This window comes from Pongo abelii, chromosome 20, assembly GCF_028885655.2.
Source record: "Pongo abelii isolate AG06213 chromosome 20, NHGRI_mPonAbe1-v2.0_pri, whole genome shotgun sequence".
Lineage (NCBI taxonomy): Eukaryota > Metazoa > Chordata > Mammalia > Primates > Hominidae > Pongo > Pongo abelii.
In genome coordinates, this window is record NC_072005.2 from 18018951 (window position 1) to 18040835 (window position 21885).

Here is a 21885-nt window from a genome sequence, read left to right on the forward strand (position 1 = left end):
AGGGATGAAGGAGGAAGGAGGGGTTTCCTGAAACCATAGCCCAGCTCACACACCTGGACTTCCCCAACCCCAGAGCTCCAAACGCTGGGTCCAGGCTAGAATCTCCTAGAGATTCAGAGGCAGCACAGGGCAGGGTTCAAATCCTAGCCAACCTCAACCCTAAAAATCTACAAATCTGAGGCCGGGTGCAGTGGCTCACATCTATAATCCAGCACCTTGGGGATCTGAGGCAGGCGGGTCACTTGAGGCCCACAGTTAAGACCAGCCTGGGCAGCATATCAAAACCCCGTATCTAGAAAAATGACAAAAAGTAGCCAGGCATGCTGGCGGGTGCCTGTAGTCCCTGCTACTCAGGAGGTTGAGGTGGGAGGATCACTTGAACTGGGGAGGTCGACATTGTAGCGAGCCGAGATCACACCACGGTACTCTAGCCTGGGTGACAAAGCGAGATCCTGTCTCTCAAAACAAGAAAAAAAGAAAAAGAAAAGACTACAAATCTGATTTTTGACTTCCAGAACCTTTCCAAATGCCAGCAGGTGGCATCTGGATGTCTGCGGGCACATCGTAGGTTTTCGGGTCCTGGAATTCTTTTAAATATAGAGATGGAATCTCACTATGTTGCCCAGGCTGGTCTCAAACTCCTGGGTTCAAGCGATCCGCCCCCCTCGGCCTCTCCAAGTACAGGAGTGAGCCACTGCGCCGGCCCCAGCTTCAGGAATTTTTGAACCCTCTGCAGGGAGCAGAGGTGCCGCAAGGTTTAACCTGCCTCCCTCCCTCCTTATCCCCACCGCCTTATCCAATCATTTCTTCACGGAACACACGTGGGCCAACGCTGACCGGGCTCTGGGCCAGGAACCCGCAAGGTGCTGCTTGTTCATCTCCAGCCACGGGGAGCTCATTTCCTAGCAGCTGGCCAGACCCAGGGTGGGGTCGTGAGTCCCGAGAGGGGCGAGGGTGGCAAGAGCGGGATGGTAGAGGTGGCAGCCGGGACCGGAGAGGGCAAGGGGCGTGGCCAGGGAGGGAGGAGCCGGCGGAGAAACTCGCCTGGGCCACCAGGAAACTCAGCCCAGCTAGGAAGAGGGGGACTGGTAAGCGGCCAAGGCGGAGGGAGGCAGGAAGGCGTGAGGCCCCCTGGGAGGGAGGAAGCGGGAGAGGGGCGGGGGCTCTGGCTCAGGTGAAAACTCTTTCTTCGGCTCGCGAGCGGAGAGGAGCAGGTAGAGGGGCAGAGGCGGGACTGTCGTCTGGGGGTGAGTGTCGGCAGCCCCCGGAGGATCTGGCGGACCCCAGTGGTGGGGGTTTGGGGGTGGGGAAGTTGGGGCTCTGGAGAAGCCCCTGCCGGTCTCCACCGCGCATACCCTGCAGATGTGGGAACATTCGGGAGCCCCGAGTCTCGAGAACCCGGTTGCCCTCACCCATCCGTAATTGTCTCCGGCTTACCAAGGCCAACTCGGACCTGGGTCGGGGAGGAAGCCTCCCCTACAGCTGGCGAACCGGGACCCCGGCCCCCCTCCCAGATTGGGCGGGATCAGACCCCCGAGGCGGATGCCGCTTAGTCAGCCTTGGCTGTTACTGTTACCTGTGTTGTTGAGATTGTTGGCCCCTTGGTTGGGAGTATCTGGGCAAGCCAGCGCTGGGGTCCCCTGTTGGGTTTAGGAACTGCAGGTGACCCCCAGTCTCTCCCTGCGGTTCCGGTGCTGCAGGCCCTGCCAGGTGGCTGGGCGGCATTCCAGGGGCCCTGGCTGCGTGGCATGGACACATTGCTCTTGGTCTCTGAACCGGCCTCAGTTTCCCCTCCGTGAGGTGGAACAATGACCCAGCTGGGATGAGGATGTCCGAAGCGTTCAGTCAAAGGAAATTTTTGTGATGAGGTGTACTGCTGGCCACTGGGGGCCCTTGCGTGAGTGGTGTTAGGTCTCCGAGCCTCAGTTTCCCTGTGTGCCAAGGGGGGGGTCTCATGGCATGGGACCTTGGCGAGGATGAGTTGAGTGGATAAGAGCTGTGGCCACTCAGTGGGTGCCCAGGGACAGTCAGCTGTCATCATAATTATATTAATAATAATTGTGTCTGTAGCCACTGTTCAGATTCATTCCTGTTCCAAGAATCCTGACCACCTTTTCCTCTGGGTCAGATTTAAACTTTTTGTTTGTTTGTTTTATTTGTAGAGGTGGGGGTCTCACTTTGTCACCCAGGCTGGAGTACAGTGGCTCGATGCACTGTGCTCACTGCAGCCTCAACCTCCTGGGTTCAAGTGATCCTTCCACCTCAGCCTCCTGAGTGGCTGGGACTACGGGTGCACACCACAGGCAGCTAATTTTAAAATTTTTGTGTGTGTGGAGACGGGGTCTCACTATGTTGTCCAGGCTGGTCTCAAACTCCTGGGCCCAAGCAATCCTCCTGCCTTGGCATCTGAAAGTGCTGGGATTTCAGGCATGAGCCACCATGTCCAGCTCTGATTTTTTTTAAATGGACACTTCTCAAGAGGAAACTGAGTTCCCCCCTCAACTTGGGCCGGGGACTCCTGCAGTCCAGATCTGGGATTCAGGGCCCAGGGGAAGCCACCTGGCTGTCTAGGTCTGGGGCCAGCCCTGGGGGCCATCACTTTGTCCCACTGGCCTGTTCTCAAGGTGACACCAGGCAGGGCTGGTGTCAGGAGGAAGAGGTGTGGCCCCCAGGTCAGGCAGCTGGGCCCCCACATGGCCTAGGTGAGCAGTTGGGTGTTTGCTCAGTCCAGCCTGGACACCCTCCCTCACCCTCACACCTAGGGTGTGGCAGTTCCCGGCAGGTGCTCTGGGTGCGGGGCCTTGGTGCTTCTCTGTTCCAGGCCAGACTTCAGGAATCCAGACAAGCCAGGTCAGCCCAGGAGGAGCAAGTAAGGGCTCACTGAGTGACATTTCCTCCTGCCACCAGCCTCTGAGGCCCAGAGCAAGCAGGAATTTGCTCACTCCCCCAACCCCATGAGCCAGGGAGGATGCCTATTGTGGACCCTCTTCCTGGTGGGAATCTGGCTTGCCTTGATCGCTCCTCATGATGGTGAGCTCACTACCAACATGGCAAACTAAAGGAAGTCTCATCAGCTGGGAGTTAAAGACAGGAACTAGGCTCCCACTCAACCTTTCTTAGATGGATTTCTAGGCCTCTCTGTGCCTCAATTTTCCTATCCATAAAAATGGAGCTAATGCAGCCCTACTTCTCAGCACAGATAGAGAGTTTAGATGGACAGATGGTGACCAGGCTGCACACAGGACCTGGCATATTTATCCTAGTCCTAATTATGCAGCTCATTATGTTCTCATTTATAACATGTGTCTTTGCACACAGAAATAATATCATGAATATTTCTGAGCTCTAAGTAGAAGGCTTGGAGAAGAGCTCTGACCAGCCTGAGGGTGTGGGGGTCCAGGAAGTCCCTAGAGGAGGGGCCCAGGAGACCTCAGTTCCCCCATCACTCCTGGATTGTGGGAAGGGTCTGAGGTTGAACTGCAATGCACGGCCTGGCTTCCCAGCCTCAGTTTCCCCACCTATGGAGTGAGCCCAAAGATGCCCTTTGAGACTCCACTGGGCCAGGGCTAGTGTTATTCAGGGATCCCTTTCCAGTCTCACACAGGTTCCCCAGGCAGTTCCTGCAACGGGGTAGGGCTGGCATGGATGACATACAATTAGTCATCCATGACAGAGCCTCGGGACCTAGAAACCCGGGACACCAAGGTCTAAAGTGCATGTGTCACCCTGCCCAACCCCACCCCTTTTTCCATACCCAGGCACTCCCTGGTGCAGATATTGAGTATATATTGACATAGAACTCACTAGCACACATGGTTTCACTAAGGCAGGGTCCGGCCATTGTGAACCTAAAGGATTTACTGGGCTATTTCTTCTTCTTTTCTTCCCCTTCTGTTTGCAAAAGCAACTCCTGCTCCTTGTAAAAAGGGACCAGCCTATCATTACTGGGAAACCCAAACTGGTAAGAACTGATGAGGAGCCACCCTCAGGGGCTGGCAGATCGGGGTTCAAATCCCACCAGCCCGCCCTGGCCTCAGTCGGCTGTGTGACCTTGGACAGAGGTGCACCCTCTCTGCACAGATCATCCACCTGGACCCTAGGCTGCCCTCTGGAAGGCTCAGTGAGACTCCTCGGGTTCCTCCACAGGCCAGGGGCTCACACCCTCTCCTGCAAGCGTCCCCAACTTCCACCCTGGAGTTGCTTCACCCCCAGAGGTTGCACTCCTCTGGAAGATTGTCCTGTTTGCCACTTCTCTGTCCCCTGTTAGTGTATCAGCGTCCTGGGCACACGAGTGATTCTCTCCATCATCTTGGCTGTGTCCTTGGAACCTAGACCTAGATGTGGCATACGCTACGTGCTCAGCACTTGCTCAGAGCAGTCACAACTATGCAGGTGATAAGGGTGGTGGCAGCTGCTATTAAATCTCATTATGGCTGGGCGTGGTGGCTCACACCTGTATTCCCAGCACTTTGGGAGACCGAGGCGGGCGGATCACCTGAGGTCAGGAGTTTGAGACCAGCCTGGGTGACGTGGTGAAACCCCATCTCTACTAAAAATACAAAAATTAGCTGGGCATGGTAATGCACACCTGTAATCCCAGCTTCTCTGGAGGCTGAGACAGGAGAATCGCTTGAACCCTGGAGGCAGAGGTTGCAGTGAGCCAAGATAGCACCACTGCACTCCAGCCTGGGCAACAGAATGAGACTCTGTCTCAAAAAAAAAAAAAAAATCTAATTGTGGCTGGGTGCAGTGGCTCACAACTGTAATCCCTGCACTTTGGGAGGCTGAGGTGGGAGGATCACTTGAGCCCAGGAGTTGGAGACCAGCCTGGGCAACATAGCGAGACCCATCTCTACAAAAATGAAATTAGCCAGGGGTGGTGATGCACGCCTGTGGTCCCAGCTACTCAGGAGGCTGAGGCAAGAGGATCTGTTGAGCCCTGGAGTTGGAGGCTGCAGTGAGCTATGATCGTGCCACTGCACCACTCCAGCCTGGGTGACAGAGCAAGATCCTGCCTCAAGAAAAGAAAAAAGAATCTCATTGTTGGTGCTTCACATATGTGCCACTTGGAGAAAAGGCCACCGCTTGGAGCTACCACTTGACCCTCTAGCCTTTCCCAGGACTCACGTCCTTATGTATTCAAACAGGATTCTTCCAGAAGTTTCTCTCACCCTCCACCTCTTGCCTTTTGGTGGCCTCAGAATATTCCACACCTCCATCCAAATCTCAATTTAGGATTGGTGAGAACTGGAGAAACAGCAGCCACAACAGTGCTGATAGTCAGTTGGTGGCTCTGCCACCATCCCAGCTTTTTTTTTTTTTTTTTTTTTTGAGATGGAGTCTCATTCATCTGGGCTGGAATGCAGTGGCGTGATCTCGGCTCACTGCAACCTCCGCCTCCTGGGTTCAAGCGATTCTCCTGCCTCAGGCTCCTGAGTAGCTGGGATTACAGGTGCCCTTCGCTATACCTAGCTAATTTTTTGTATTTTTAGTAGAAATGGGGTTTCACCATGTTGGCCAAGCTGGTCTCGAACTCCTGACCTCATGATTCGCCCGCCTCTGCCTCCCAAAGTGCTGGGATTACAGGTGTGAGCCACTGAGCCCGGCTGACCATCCCAGCTTTGCAGAGGAGGATGCTAAGGTCTGGGTGGCCCCAGCTACTCAGCCCAGGTCCCATGGATGGTCAGTAGCTGGGTCAGAAGGCCCTTCCTCAAGGGCTGTCGGGGGTCCCCATGGCTGCTTCAAAGGCATCAGCTCACAGACCAGTCCTCCCAGCTGCAGGCAAGGCAGAGACTGAGAGCCAGCGACCAGGCTGGTTAGGGATATCCAGGCCTGGGAGTCCCTGAAGAGGGATCCAGAAGTAGCCCTATCTGGGCCTCAGTTTCCTCATCCGGAAAGTGGGAGTTTCACAGGGAGAATTACCTTAATGCTATGGAGACCTCTGAATCAGTGTCAGGCAGGACATCCCCTGCCCCCCTGTGCCACTCCCCATCACCTGTGGTCTCCAAATAGTCCTGGGAGTGAGGGGGGCAGATCTAGCCCCAGGTGGTGCCAGCAGGGTCCTTGATGACTTTCACATGCTCCACATCTCTTACAGACAGTGACAAGAACAGGGTTGAGACCAGGCACAGTGGCTCAGCCTGTAATCCCAGCACTTTGGGAGGCCTAGGCGGGCAGATCACTTGAGGTCAGGAGTTTGAGACCAGCCTGGCCAACGTGGTGAAACCCTGTCTCTACTAAACATACAAAAATTAGCTGGGTGTGGTGGCGCACACTTGTAATCTCAGCTACTTGGGAGGCTGAGGCAGGAGGATCGCTTGAAACCAGGAGGCAGAAGTTGCAGTGAGCCAAGATCACACCACTGCACTTCAGCCTGGGGAACACAGGGAGCGAGACTCTGTCTCCAGAATAAAACCAAAAAAAAAAACAGGGCTGAGGGCGACAGAGGTGTCTGGAGCCACTTGCACCTGGGGCAGGGGCCCAGCCTTGACTGCCCCCTGGGAGTGGCAGAGGACATGGGGCCAGGGTGCAGCTGCCAATACCTACGATTCTGCTGAGCAGACAGCCCTTCTGCATATTTAGTGGTCATTAATTTTCAATGAGTCATTGATACTTAGTATCACCTGTGCATTGAAGCATGAATATTCAGTGACCATGAATATTTGGTATCTGAAGACTGTTTGTGGCTTGTTAATATTCCTCATGATACTATTAGGCCGGGCGAGGTGGCTCATGCCTGTAATCCCAGCACTTTGGGAGGCTGAGGCGGGTGGATCACCTGAGATCAGGAGTTTGAGACCAGCCTCGCCAACATGGTGAAACTGTCTCTACTAAAAATACAAAAATTAGCCGGGTGTGGTGGTACATGCCTGCAATCCCTGCTACTCAGGAGGCTGAGGCAGGAGAATCACTTGAACCCAGGAGGTGGAGGTTGCAGTGAGCTGAGATCGTGCCGCTGCACTCCAGCCTGGGCGACAGAGGCTCTATCTAAAATATATATATACATATATATACACACATATATATGTATATATATTCCTCATGATACTATTTTCATGTATCATGTATGTGACTCGTAACTTTTAAAAAAATTCAGTATATTTGGACACAACTTGCAACTTTTCATTATTGCTTTGCAACTATTTTGTATATTACAAATAGTAGGCACCTCCTCTGTAGTTAATGGATTGTTAATGTTCAGTACTTCACTAACACTCAGCACTTTTTTTTTGTTTGTTTGTTTTGTTTTTGAGACAGGGTCTTGCTCTGTTCCCCAGGCTGGAGTACTGTGGCGAGATCATGGCTCACTGCAGCCTTGACCTCCCGGGCTCAAGCGATCCTCCCACCTCAGCCTCCCAAGTAGCCAGGCGCACACCACCATGCCTGGCTAATTTTTGTATTTTTTGTAGAGATGGGGTTTTGCCATCTTGCCCAAACTCTTGGGCTCAAGTGATCCTTCCTTCTCAGCCTCTCAAAAAGCTGGGATTACAGGTACAAGCCACAACACCCAGCTGTTTTTTGTTTTTTTGTTTTGAGACAGGATCTTGCTCTGTTGCCCAGGCTGGAGTGCAGTGGTGCTATCATAGCTCACTGCAGCCTTGAACTCCTGGGCTCAAGCGATTCTCCTGCCTCAGCTTCCCAAGTAGCTGGGACTACAGGTGCACGCCACCACACCTGGCTAATTTTTAAACTTTTTGTAGAGACGGAGTCTCACCATGTTGCCCAGGCTGGTCTTGAACTCTTGGGCTCAAGTGATCCTCCCACCTCAGTCTCCTGAGTAGCTGGGACTATAGGCACTCACCACCACCACACCAGGCTAATTAAAAAAAATTTTTTTGGCCAGTCATGGTGGCTCACGCCTGTAATCCCAGCACTTTGGGAGGCCGAGGTGGGCGGATCACTTGAGGTCAGGAGTCTGAGACCAGCCTGCCCAACATGGTGAAACCCCGTCTCTACTAAAAATACCAAAAGTAGCCGGGCATGGTGGCATATGCCTGTAGTCCCAGCTATTCAGGAGGCTGAGGCAGGATAATCGCTTGAACCCGGGAAGCGGGGGTTGCAGTGAGCTGAGATCATGCCATTGCACTCCAGCCTGGGTGACCTAGCAAGACTCTGTCTCAAAAAAAAAAAAAAAAAAAAATTATTGTAGAGACAGGGTCTTGCTGTGTTACCCAGGCTGGTCTTGAGCACCTAAGCTCAAGTGATCCTCCTGCCTCGGCCTCCTAAAGCACTGGGATTACAGGTGACTTATCTTGACTGAATCATGGGTGCCCAAGGCTTACTAGTCTCCCAAGCTATAAATCTGTTTTGTCTTCTGAGGTAGAACCTGTGCGGCAGGGGACTGTGGCTGCTGCCTCGTGGAGTGGGGGCGAGGCTGCAGTGAGATAGGAGGTGATGGCTATCGTATTTTTTCCCTTCTGCAACAAACTAGGTAGCATCCTGTGGGAGCACAGTTGCAGGAGATAAGATGCCCAGCCGTGGGGCTTCAGGCTGGCTGGGCAGATGGACAGGAGAGAAGCGAAGAGATTTCCCGTGTCTGATGGTGGTGAATGCTACAGACATCAGCAGTGCTGGGGCTAGGTGTTTTAGCCGGGAGGTTGAAGCCTCTTGGAGGTGACATTTCAGGGGAAGCCTAAATATGAAGACTACGGAAAGAGCTGGAAAGGAAGGGGGTCCTAGGTGGAGGCAATGGCAGGTGCAAAGGCCCTGAGGCAGGGCTGAGCTTGGGTGGTTTTTGTTTGTTTTGAGACAGGGTCTCGCTTTGTTGCCAGGCTGGAAGTGCGATCACAGCTCCCTGCAGCCTCCACTTCCAGGGCTCAAGTGATCCTCCCACCTCAGCCTCCCGAGTAGCTGGGACTACAGGCATACACCACCGTACTCAGCTAATTTTTTTAGTTTTTTTTTTTTTTTAATTTTTAGCACAGACAGGGTCTCCCTTTTTTGCCCAGGCTGGTCTTAAACTCCTAGGCTCAAGCAATCCTCTTGCCTCAGCCTCCCAAAGTGCAAGGATTATAGGCATGAGCTACTGCATCCAGCCTGAGCCTGGGTGTTAAAGGATTTTTTTTTTTTTTGAGACAGAGTCTGGCTATATTGCCCAGGCTGGTGTGCAGTGGCACGATCTCGGCTCACTGCAACCTCCACCTCCCGGATTCAAGTGATTCTCCTGCCTCAGCCTCCTGAGTAGCTGGGATTACAGGCGCTTGCCACCACGCCTGGCTAATTTTTGTATTTTTAGTAGAGACACAGTTTCACCATGTTGGCCAGGCTGGTCTCAAACTCCTGACCTCAGGTGATCTGCCCTCCTTGACCTCCCAAAGTGCCAGGATTACAGACGTGAGCCACTGCGTCCGGCCATGTTTAAGGAGGCTGGTGCAGCTGGAGCAGATGAGTGAGGGCAGAGATTGTGTGGGAAAGATGGCAGCAGAGGGGACCCACATCCTGCAGCCACACCCCAGGCGGAGGCTTCTGGGTCTTGGCAGAGGAAATAAATGGCTTTTCTGTGCATTTGAGGAAGTGGGTTCTGGAGGATGGCAAAATCGCACTGGCACGTGAAGTGCAAACAGCTCCAGGCAGGACCGACTGGTCTGGCAGCGGGCGGCCAGGCGAGGGTCCCCAAGAGTCAGCCTGGATGTCACTGCTGGACACTGGGGGCACCGTGTCTGGCTTGGGGTGAAGTTTTTTCACCCATCTTGAACAGGAGTGCAGGGGTGGCGCTGTAACATGCAGGGAACATATGACAAATGCCTGTTGGCGCCAGGCGTGGTGACTGGTGCCTGTGGTCGCAGCTACTCGGGAGGCTAGGGCAGGAGGATCACTTGAGCCCAGGAGCTGGAGGGTGCAGTGAGCTATGATCGCCACTGCACTCCAGCCTGGACAACAGAGCAAGTGAGATCCTATCACTAAAAAAAAAAAAAAAAAATTTTTAAATTAGCTGGCAAGGTGGCTTATGTCTGTAATCCCAGCACTTTGGGAAGCCAAGGCAAGAGGATTGCTTGAGGCCAGCAATTCAAGACCAGCCTGGACAACATAGTGAGACCCTGCCTCTTAAAACACAGCACACACAATCAATACCTGTTGGGCCTTCCTGGCTTACAGGCCATGGTGTGCCAACAGCTCTCACCTGGATACCAGACTGAGCTTCCCACTGCCCAGAGGTTCCTCACATTCTGTTCCTTCTGGTCCTTCTTTTTCCACCCCCTAACAACTGGGCTGTAATCGAAACATTGATGACTTTCTTCACCTTATTTTCTTTTTTTTTTTTTGAGACAGAGTCTTGTTCTATCGCCCAGGCTGGAGTACAATGGTGCGAACTTGGCTCACTGCAACCTCCGCCTCCCAGATTCAAGCAATTCTACTGTCTCAGCCTCCTGAGTAGCTGGGATTACAGACACGCACCACCACACGCGGGTAATTTTTGTATTTTTAGTTGAGACGGGGTTTTGCCATGTTGGCCGGGCTGATCTCGAACTCCTGAGCTCAAGTGATCCACCTGCCTCGGCTTCCCAAAGTGCTGAGATTATGAGCCACCACACCCAGCCTTTTTTTTTTTTGAGACATAGTCTTGCTCTGTTGTCCAGGCTGGAGTGCAGTGGTGTGATCTTGGTTCACTGCAACCTCCGCCTCCTGGGTTCAAGCGATTTTCCTTCCTCAGTCTCCTGAGTAGCTGGGATTACAGGCATCAGCCACCACGCCCTGCTAATTTTTGTATCTAATATTTTGTATTTAGTAGAGACGGGGGTTTCACCATGTTGGCCAGGCTGGTCTCGAACTGCTGACCTCAGGTAATCCACCCATTTTGGCCTCCCAAAGTGGTGGGATGACAGCTGTGAGCCACTGCACCCAGCCCTTCACCTTATTTTCCAAACCTGCCTACTCTCCTATACCCCAGCAGCCAGCCTCCGTCCAGGCCACCAAACTCTTCCACCTAGATGTTACCCAATCTGCCCCCACCTCAGCCTCCTGAGTAGCTGGGACTACAGGTGTACACCACCACACGCAGGTAATTTTGTTTCTTTTTTTATTTTTAGCAGAGACAGGGTCTCCCTTAGTTGCCCTGCCCTGATTGAAATGTCCCTAATCCCTTAGTGACCACAGGGAACTTTTTTTTTTTTTTTTGAAATGACAGTCTCTCTCTGTTGCCCAGGCTGGAGTGGTGTGATGATATAGCTCACTGCAGCCTCAAACTCCTGGGATCAGGCAATCTTTCCACCTCAACCTCCCAAATAGCTAGGACTACCAAGTATGCATCACCACGCCGGCTAACTTTTGTATTTTGGGTAGAGACGGGGTTTCACCATGTTGCCCAGGCTGGTCTCAAACTCCTAAGCTTGAGCGATCCTCCTACCTCAGCTTCCCAGAGTGCTGGGATTATAGGCCTGAGCCACCTTGCCCAGCCCACGGGGGACTTCTTAAAGGCATAAATCAATCTGATCCCTCCTCTGCTCATAGACCCTCCATGGCTCCCTATTGCTTCTCACAGGAAACATAAGACATTCTTCCTGTCCTGCCCATTCTATTCTTGTACCCCAGTAGGGTCCCATAACTCCATCATCACCTCCTTTCTCTCCCCCTGTCCCAACCACATCAGCCTCCTCGCTCTGCCACCAATACCCTACATTTATATCCATCTCAGGGCCTTTGCACATGCTCCACTCTGTCTGGAATGCCCTTCCCCACAGTCTGCCCAAGTGAATTCCCATCATCCTTCAGGACCTCCCTGATCCTAGGTTGCTCAGGTGCCCTGTGGACCTGCCTCAGTAGCAATTAGTATGGCTGTCACTAATTGTTAATTTCATTTACTTTTTTTTTTTTTTTTTTTTTTTTGAGACAGCGTCTTGCTCTGTCGCCCAGGCTGGAGTGCAGTGGTGTGATCATAGCTCACTGCAGCCTTGAACTCCTGGGCTCAGGTGATACTCCCACCTCAGCCTCCCAAATAACTGAGACCACAAGCACATGCTACTACAGCCTGCTAATTTTTTGTTTTGTTTTGTTTTGTTTTGAGACAGAGTCTTGCTCTGTCATCCAGGCTGGAGTGCAACGGTGTGATCATAGCTCACTGCAGCCTCCACCTCCAGGGTTCAAGTGATTTTCCTGCCTCAGCCTCCCGAGTAGTTGGGACTACAGGCGCCCATCACCATGCCTGGTTAATTTTTGTATTTTTTTTTTTTTTTTGTAGAGAGTGGGTTTCCCCATGTTGGCCAGGCTGGTCTCGAACTCCTGACCTCAAGTAATCCACCTGCCTTGGCTTCCTAAAGTGTTGGGATTAGGGTGTGAGCCACTGCACCCAGCCTAATTTTTGTGTTTTTTGTAGAGACGGGGTTTCACCATGCTGCCCAAGCTGTTCTAGTTATTATTAGATTGAGGGCAGGGCTGGCTTGGTCACGGCTGCATCCCCAGCATCTAGCATACAGTAGGTGCTCAGTTAACACTCAAGGGCTGATGAGTCACTGTGACAGTTAACAGGATTGGACTCATGCACGTTCACGGATATTCACGTCTCTGTGCCCCAGGTTCTCTTTGAGGGATGTTTGGTGCCATCCATGATGCAGTCCCTTGTGATAGATTCTGGGAGGCCTTGAGGTCTGGGAAGGGAGTCTCCCAGTGACCCCGAGTTGAGGGACGTATGAGGTGGGCATACAGCACCCATCAAAGTTCTGGGTTCCGGCTGGGCACGGTGGCTCATGCCTGTAATCCCAGCACTTTGGAAGGCTAAGGTGGGAAGATCATGAGGTCAGGAGATCGAGACCATCCTGGCCAACATGGTGAAACCTTGTCTTTCCTAAAAATACAAAAATTAACTGAGTGTGGTGGCGCATGCCTGTAGTCCCCGCTACTCTGGAAGATGAGGCAGGAGGATCACTCGAATGCAGGAGGCGGAGGTTGAAGTGAGCCGAGATTGCGCCACTGTACTCCAGCCTGGGCAACTCCATCTCAAAAAAAAAAAAAAAAAAAAAAAATTCCTGGGTTCTGATACTGCTCCATGCTGAGCCTCAATGTCCCTGTCTCTAAGTGGGGAATAGCTGGGGAATCAAGGTAGCCAGGATGGTGGACTCACAGTCACTGAGGCAGTCACCACACAGCTAATATGCATCAAGCCCTTTTGCAGTCAGGGAGCACTGGCCCCATTGCGTGCGTGTGTGTGTGTGTGTGTATTGGAGCAGGGAACCTCGGCACCCCCATGTCCTAATAAGGAAACTAAGACTTCACACAGAAAGCAGGGCACGGTGACTCATGCCTGTCATCCCAGCCCTTTGGGAGGCCAAGGCAGGTGGATCACTTGAGATCAGGAGTTCAAGACCAGCCTGGCCAACAGGGTGAAACCCCGTCTCTACTAAAAATACAAAAAAATTAGCCAGGCACGGTGGCTTACACCTGTAATCCCAGCTACTCAGGAGGCTGAGGCAGGAGGATCGCTTGAACCCGTGAGGTGGAGGCTGCAGTAAGCTGAAATTACACCACTGCACTCCAGCCTGGGCAACAGAATGAGAGAGAGAGAGGCGCTGTCTCAAAAAAACAAAAAAACACAAAAAATGAAAAAAATTAATCCCCAGCAGGGAGGGCCAGGACACCTGTCAGAGCCAATAGGGTTTGGAGTGCTTTGAAATGGGTCTTGCAAGGGGTGGAGGAGTTAAGTGGGGGGTGAATTTCAATATTTTGCCAACCTGAGCAACTGTACAGGTGCAACCAGGTGTTGGAGGCCACAGGAAAAGCGCTTTGCTCATGGCGAGTGTTCAGTGAGTTTTGTTTTCCACAGGAGCCACCCAGGAGGCTCCTCAGGCCGACCCCAGACCCTGGCTGGCCAGGATGAGGTATCTCCGGCACCTGCGGCCCAATGCCACCCTCATTCTGGCCATCGGCGCTTTCACCCTCCTCCTCTTCAGTCTGCAAGTGTCACCACCCACCTGCAAGGTCCGGGAGCAGCCACCGACGATCCCCGAAGCCCTGGCCTGGCCCACTCCACCCACCCGCCCAGCCCCGGCCCCGTGCCATGCCAACACCTCTATGGTTGCCCACCCGGACTTCGCCACGCAGCCGCAACACGTTCGGAACTTCCTCCTGTACAAACACTGCCGCGACTTTCCCCTGCTGCAGGACGTGCGCCCCTCTAAGTGCGCGCAGCCGGTCTTCCTGCTGCTGGTGATCAAGTCCTCCCCTAGCAACTATGTGCGCCGCGAGCTGCTGCGGCGCACGTGGGGCCGCGAGCGCAAGGTGCGGGGTTTGCAGCTGCGCCGCCTCTTCCTGGTGGGCACAGCCTCCAACCCGCACGAGGCCCGCAAGGTCAACCGGCTGCTGGAGCTGGAGGCACAGACTCACGGAGACATCCTGCAGTGGGACTTCCACGACTCCTTCTTCAACCTCACGCTCAAGCAGGTGCGCTGGACTGGGGTCACCTGATCGGGGCCACCTGTCCTTCTTGTCCAAATTACTACCCACTCCTGGGGTACCCAGGGGACCAGAAGCCCTCGTCAGTCCATCACAGCCCATTCTGCCCCTCTGCTGTCCCCACCAGCCTCGTGGAGACCCAAAATGGTCTTTTTCTAGGGGAGGCTAGGGGGAAGGGCAGAGGAGCTAGGTTACTAGCACAGAGCTCAAGCCTGATGATGAGGGTTCGAATCCAAGCTCTGCCTCTTACTTGGTGTTCGACCTTGGAGGAGTTCATTCACCTCTCTGTGCCTCAGTTTTCTCACCTGGAAAGTGGGATGTGAATGAGTCCCACCCACCTCTGAGGGCTGCTGTGAGGTTTACAGGAGATGGAGTTTATAAGGCACCCAGACCAGTGCTGGATGTCCAACTCAACTTGGCAATGACGGGGGACATATCTCCCTGTTTATTTTTATGTTTATTTATTTATTTTTTAATGGAGTCTTGCTCTGTTGCCCATGCTGGAGTGCAGTGGTGCGATCTGGGCTCACTGCAACCTCCACCTCCTGGTTTCAAGCGATCCTACTGCCTCAGCCTCCCAAGTAGCTGGGATTACAGGCACTCACCACCACGCCCAGCTAATTTTTGTATTTTGAGTGGAGATGGGGTTTCACCCTGTTGGCCAGGGTAATCTCGAACTCCTGACCTCAGGTAATCTTCCCGCCTCAGCCTCCCAAAGTGCTGGGATTACAGGCGTGAGCCACTGCGCCCCGCCAACATCTCCTTGTTTATTTGTTCCGATTCTGTCTCCCCATGAGACTGGAGGCCGTGTCTGTTTCACTCGCTGCTGTGTCCCTAATGCCTAGAATAGATTCAGGTGCACAGCAAGTGCTCAATCAAGACCTTTTTGATGGACAAGAACCCACGAGAGGTAGCTAGGCGTGGTGGCTCATGCCTGAAATCCCAGCACTTTGGGAAGCTGAGGAGGGAGGAACGCTTGAGCCCAAGAGTTTGAGGCCAGCCTGAGCTACATAGCGAGACCTCATCTTTTTTAAAAAAACATTGAATTAATTAATTTTTATGTTTTTTTAATTAATTTTTTTTTTTTTAGATGGAATCTGGCTCTGTCCCCCAGGCTGGAGTGCAGTGGTGCAATCTTGGCTCACTGCAACCTCCACCTCCCAGGTTCAAGTGATTCTCCTGCCTCAGCCTCCTGAGTAGCTGGGAATACAGGTGCACGCCACTATGCCTAGCTAATTTTTTTGTACTTTTAGCAGAGATGGGGTTTCAAACTCCATCAGACCAGCCAGGCTGGTCTCAAACTCCTGACCTCAAGTGATCCTCCTGCCTTGGCCTCCCAAAGTGCTGGGATTACAGGCATGAGCCACCACGCACAGCCTTGTCTCTATTTTTTTAAAAAAAGAAGCCACGAGAGGTGAGAAAATCCTGCCCATCTGCAGATGAGGAAATGGAGGGGCTCTAAGAACCCCTCCTAGGTCCTCAAGTAGAGCAAGACAAGTAGAGACAACATTTTCAAGGAGGAACAGGGAACTCCGCAGGTTCCTGCTCATAGGAGGTACAGACAGGCCTGGGTTCAAGGCCTCTGGTAGCCGTTTCTCTGCGGGTGACCTCACTGCAGTTTTCTCTGGAGAGCCTCTGTTCCCTCGTCTGTAAATAAGATTGAGGACCACTTCTGCCTCCTAAGGGTGCATTCAGGATTCAAGGTAGGGTAAGCACCAAGCACAGCGCCCGGCAACAAACAGATACCCAGCCTGTGTAGGTTACCATAGGGGAAACTGAGGCTGAGGCGGGTAGGGGCCATGGCCTCTTAACATGCTGTATTCTGAAAACACAAAAGTGGCCAGGCACAGTGGCTCACACCTATAATCCCGGCAATTTGGGAGGCCGAGGTGGGCGGATCACTTGAGACCAGGAGTTCGAGACCAGCTTCTTGGGAGGCTAAGGCAGCAGGATCGCTTGAACCCTGGAGGCGGCGGTTGCAGTGAGTCAAGATCGTGCCACTGCACTCCAGCCTGTGTGACAGAGTGAGACTCTGTCTCAAAAACAAAAACAAAAAACCCTTTAAAAGTATGTGATAAACATCAACTTGACAAATATGAACCTAGCACCCATGAAGCACCGGCACTATGCTGGGTGCTGAGGGAGATGGCATGAATAGGAAAGAGAGACACAGGCCCAAGGAGGGAAGCCCAGTGTTTGGTGGGAGAGGTAGATGTTAACAATCACACAGGCTGGGCACGGTGGCTCCCACCTGTAATCCCAGCACTTTGGGAGGCTGAGGCAGGTGGATCACCTGAGGTCAGGAGTTCAAGACCAGCCTGACCAACATGGTGAAACCCTGTCTCTACTAAATACAAAAAATTAGCCAGGTGTGGTGGTGCATGCCTGCAATTCCACCTACTTGGGAGGCTGAGGCAGAAGAATTGCTTAAAACTGGAAGGCGAGATTGCACCACTCCACTCCAGCCTGGGCAACAAAAGCGAAAACTCCATCTCCAAAATAATAATAATAATAATAATAAAATAAAAATCACACAAAGGCCAGGAGTGGTGGCTCATGCTTGTAATGTCAGCATTTTGGGAGGCTGAGGTGGGGGGATCCTTTGAGGTCTGGAGTCTGAGACCCGCCTGGGTAGCATAGCAAGATCCCATCTCTTAAAAAAAAAAAAAATTTTTATTAGCCAGGAGTAAGTAGCGGCATGTGTCTGTAGTACCAGCTACTTGGGAGGCTGAGGTGGGAGGATCACCTGAGCCCAGGAATTTGAGGCTGCAATGAACTATGATCATACCACTACACTCTAGCCTGGGCAATAGAGCAAGACCCTGTCTCAGAAACAAACAAAATTCATACAAATGATTATTTAACAACAGGGCTTGGCCAGGCAGAGTTGGAAGGAATAGCAATAAATGTAAATGTAACAATTTTCCAGCATTTCTTGATGCTTCATGGAGCATGGTCTCCATGGATTCCCCAACACTCCTAGAGGCACATGATAAGGCCTGTTTGGAGAGTTGAAACCAAGGCACAGAGAGGGTTTCCCAAGTAACCCCACAGGGCAAGGCCTCAAACCCTGGCTGGATTGTGGACACTTCCTTTCCTGGGCTCAGTGGGCTGGAGTGGCTAACAGAGACCCAAGGCCAATTTCTCCAGCCCTCAAGCAAGCATGCCCTGTCCACCCTGCTTGCAGGTGCTGTTCTTACAGTGGCAGGAGACAAGGTGTGCCAACGCCAGCTTCGTGCTCAACGGGGATGATGACGTCTTTGCACACACAGACAACATGGTCTCCTACCTGCAGGACCATGACCCTGGCCACCACCTCTTTGTGGGGCAACTGATCCAAAACGTGGGCCCCATCCGGGCTTCATGGAGCAAGTACTATGTGCCGGAGATGGTGACTCAGAATAATCGGTACCCACCCTATTGTGGGGGTGGTGGCTTCCTGCTGTCCCGCTTCACGGCCGCTGCCCTGCGCCGTTCTGCCCATGTCTTGGAGATCTTCCCCATTGATGATGTCTTCCTGGGTATGTGTCTGGAGCTTGAGGGACTGAAGCCTGCCTCCCACAGCGGCATCCGCACGTCTGGCGTGCATGCTCCATCGCAACGCCTGTCCTCCTTTGACCCCTGCTTCTACCGGGACCTGCTGCTGGTGCACCGCTTTCTACCTTATGAGATGCTGCTCATGTGGGATGCGCTGAACCAGCCCAACCTCACCTGTGGCAATCAGACACAGATCCACTGAGTCAGCATCAGGGTCCCCAGCCTCTGGGCTCCTGTTTCCATAGGAAGGGGCGACACCTTCCTCCCAGGAAGCTGAGACCTTTGTGGTCTGAGCATAGGGGAGTGCCAGGGAAGGTTTGATGAGTGAATATTCTGGCTGGTGAACTCCTACACATCCTTCAAAACCCACCTGGTACTGTTCCAGCATCATCCCTGGATGGCTGGAGGAACTCCAGAAAATATCCGTCTCCTTTTTGTGGCTGCTAATGGCAGAAGTGCCTCTGCTAGAGTTCCAACTGTGGATGCATCCATCCCGTTTGAGTCAAAGTCTTACTTCCCTGCTCTGACCTACTCACAGACGGGATGCTAAGCCGTGCACCTGCAGTGGTTTAATGGCAGATAAGCTCCGTCTGCAGTTCCAGGCCAGCCAGAAACTCCTGTGTCCACATAGAGCTGACTTCAGAAATATCTTTCAGCCCAGGAGAGAGGGGTCCTGATCTTAACCCTTTCCTGGGTCTCAGACAACTCAGAAGGTTGGGGGGATACCAGAGAGGTGGTGGAATAGGACCGCCCCTCCTTACTTGTGGGATCAAATGCTGTAATGGTGGAGGTGTGGGCAGAGAGGGAGGCAAGTGTCCTTTGAAAGTTGTGAGAGCTCAGAGTTTCTGGGGTCCTCATTGGGAGCCCCCATCCCTGTGTTCCCCAAGAATTCAGAGAACAGCACTGGGGCTGGAATGATCTTTAATGGGCCCAAGGCCAACGGGCATATGCCCCACTACTACCTGAAGAAGGGAGAGATTCAGGTCCTCCAGCGGCTCCCCCACCCAGTATGTTTTACAGATTAAGCGGGGACCAAGTGAGCCAGTGACCCCCTGCAGCCCCCAGCTTCAGGCCTCAGTGTCTGCCACTCAAGCTTCACAGGCATTGCGATGGGGCAGCCTTGGGGAATAAAAAGTTTTGTGAAGACTTGGAGATCTTTTTTTTTAAGCAAATTTACAAGTTTCAACAGACAAATCCACATTCATCCCTAAAAGTCTCATTTTCCAGTAGAAAATATACACTGGTAAAACAGGGCATGGGGCCGTGGCTCAGGGCTGTAATTCTAGCACATTGGGAGACCAAAATGGGAGGATTACTTGAGCCCAGGAGTTCTGGATCCTGTCTCTGCACAAAATAAAAAATTACTCGGGCGTGGTGGTGCTCACATGCCTGTAGTCCCAGCTATACTCGGGAGGCTAAGGCGAGAGAATCGCTTGAGCCCAGGAGTTGGAGGCTGCTGTGAACCATGATTGCGCCACTGTACTCCACTGGGCAGCAATAAGAAGACAAAAACAAAACAGGACATGGGTGAGGCAAAAGCTGCAGGAATTTCTTTCAGGCAGATCTGACCTCATCCCACCCACCCCCTGCTCAGATACCCTTCATAGCTCCTTATTGCTTTCAGCTTATATCCCCACATATCGCCAAAGACAGATTTTTTTTTCTTAAGACGGATTCTCGTTCTGTTGCCCAGGCTGGAGTGTAGTGGCGTGATCTCGGCTCGTTGCAACCTCCGCCTCCCAGATTCAAACAATTATCCTGCCTCAGCCTCCCAAGTAGCTGGGATTACAGGTTACAGGCATGTGCCACCATGTCCAGCTAATTTTTGTATTTTTGATAGAGACGGGGTTTCACCATGTTCAGCCCAGGATGGTCTCAAACTACTGACCTCAAGTGATCCACCCGCTGGCCTCCCAGAGATGCTGGGATTACAGGCGTGAGCCACAGTGCTTGGCTAGCCAAAGATAGATTCTTGCTTCCAGCTTGTCAGCAGACTCAGGAGTGGGAGGTACAGGGTGAGATGCTCTTAGCTGGATTGGACACTGTGCGCACCTTGGCCTCCTGCTTCCAGCAAGGCCCCCTCTGAATACCATCCCAGCCACCAGCAGCCTTCCTCTCCTTACCAGGCTTGCCTTCCCTGGTTGGAACCTCAGATCTACTGCTGTCTCTAACTCATCCTTTCCTCCCCTCCTCAAGTATTTATTATGCACCTGCCGTGTGCTACACGCCTTGCCCTGTACTCCTCCTCCCTCCTGTGGGAAGGGTCAGCAGAGACAGACCCACCTTATGGCGAGGAAACAAACCTGAAAATGATCAAATGGGAAGTTCCCGGGAGCAATAAGAGCTTTGAGCAGAATATTTTTTAATTTTAATTTAATTTTATTTTATTTTATTTATTTTTGAGACAGAGTCTCACTCTGTTGCCCAGGCTGGAGTGTGGTGGCATGATCTCATCTCACTGCAACCTCCGCCTCCTGAGTTCAAGCGATTCTCATGCCTCAGCCTCCCAAGTTACTGGGATTACAGGCATGTGCCACCATGCCTGGCTAATTTTTGTATTTGTAGTACAGACAGGGTTTCACCATGTTGTCCAGTCTGGTCTGGAACTCCTGGCCTCAAGAGATCCACCTTCCTCAGCCTCCCAAAGTGTTGGGATTACAGGCACAAGCCACTGCACCAGCCTGAGCAGAATTTAAATGGGTGATAGGGCCAAACACAGTGACTCATGCCTATAATTCCAGGGCTTTGGGAGGCCGAGGTGGGAGGATCACCTGAACCCAGGAGTTTGAGACCAGCCTGGGCAACATAGCGAGACCCTGTCTCTACAGAAAAAAAAATTAGCCCTGTGTGGTAGTGCCCACTTATGGTCCCAGCTACTCGGAAAGCTGAGGCGGGAGGATCACTTGAGCCTGGGAGGTTGAGGTTGCAGTGAGCCAGGACCATGCCACTTCACTCTAGCCTGAGTGAGAGGGAGACCTTGTTTCAAAAATAAAATGAGGCTGGGCATGGTGGCTCATGCCTGTAATCCCAGCAGTTTGGGAGGCCAAGGTGGGTGGATCACCTAAAGTCAGGAGTCCAAGACCAGCCTAGACAACATGGCGAAACCCCGTCTCTACTAAAAATACAAAAGTTAGCAGAGTGTGCTGGCACATGCCTGTAATCCCAGCTACTTGGGAGGCTGAGGCAGAAGAATCACTTGAACCTGGGAGACAGAGGTTGCAGTGAGCTGAGATTGAGCCACTGCACTCTAGTCTGGGCGACAGAGTGAGAATCTATCTCAAAAAAAAAAAAAAAAAAGGCCAGCCATGGTGGCTCATGCCTGTAATCCCAGCATTTTGGGAGACCGAGGTGGGTGGATCACGAGGTCAGAAGATTGAGATCATTCTGGCCAACATGGTGAAACCTCGTCTCTACTAAAAATATGAAAATTAGCCAGGCATGGTGGTGTGCACTTGTAGTCCCAGCTACTCAGGAGGCTGAGGGCAAAAGAATCGCTTGAACCCGGGAGGCGGAGGTTGCAGTGAGCTGAGATCATGCCACTGCACTCCAGCCTGGGCGACAGAGTGAGACTCAGTCTCCAAAAAAAAAAAAAAAGATGGTTAAAAATGGCTGCTCTGGGGACTGGAGGGAGCTGGGAGGCTGAGACATCATCCTGCAAATCAGGCCTGGATGAGATGGGGCTGCAGGGCTTTCTAACAGGCACATCTGACCTCATTCTGCCCCTGCTCACACAACCCTCTGTGGCTCCCTATTGCCATCAGGGGAGACTCCCAGCTCCCCTGCTCCACTGGATTGAGTAGTGTCTGGCAAGAATTCATGTCCACCTGGAACCTCAGAATATGGGCTTATTTGGAAATAGGGTCTTTGTAGACAGAGATGAGGTTGTCATGGATTAGGGTGGACCCTAAATCCGATGACTGGGCCAGGTGAGGTGGCTCACTCCTGTAATCTCAACACTTTGGGAGG

The 21885-nt window shown here is 52.5% G+C and overlaps 1 protein-coding gene across 1 annotated transcript; it reads left to right on the forward strand.

Moving 5' to 3' along the window:
* Nucleotides 1-1061: 1061 nt before the first annotated feature.
* On the forward strand, nt 1062-19558 carry B3GNT3 (UDP-GlcNAc:betaGal beta-1,3-N-acetylglucosaminyltransferase 3). The gene is made up of 3 exons (XM_024236445.3): nt 1062-1247; nt 13754-14370; nt 17570-19558. Exons 2-3 carry the CDS (start codon nt 13804-13806, stop codon nt 18119-18121), a joined length of 1119 nt encoding a protein of 372 aa, XP_024092213.1. The 5' UTR covers nt 1062-1247; nt 13754-13803; the 3' UTR covers nt 18122-19558.
* The last annotated feature ends 2327 nt before the right edge of the window (nt 19559-21885 follow it).

Coding starts and splice junctions, on each gene's coding strand:
- B3GNT3 (XM_024236445.3), top strand. CDS start 13,804: ATGAGGTATCTCCGGCACCTGCGGCCCAATGCCACCCTCATTCTGGCC. Junction 14,371..17,569: donor TCAACCTCACGCTCAAGCAG/GTGCGCTGGACT, acceptor CCCTGCTTGCAG/GTGCTGTTCTTACAGTGGCA.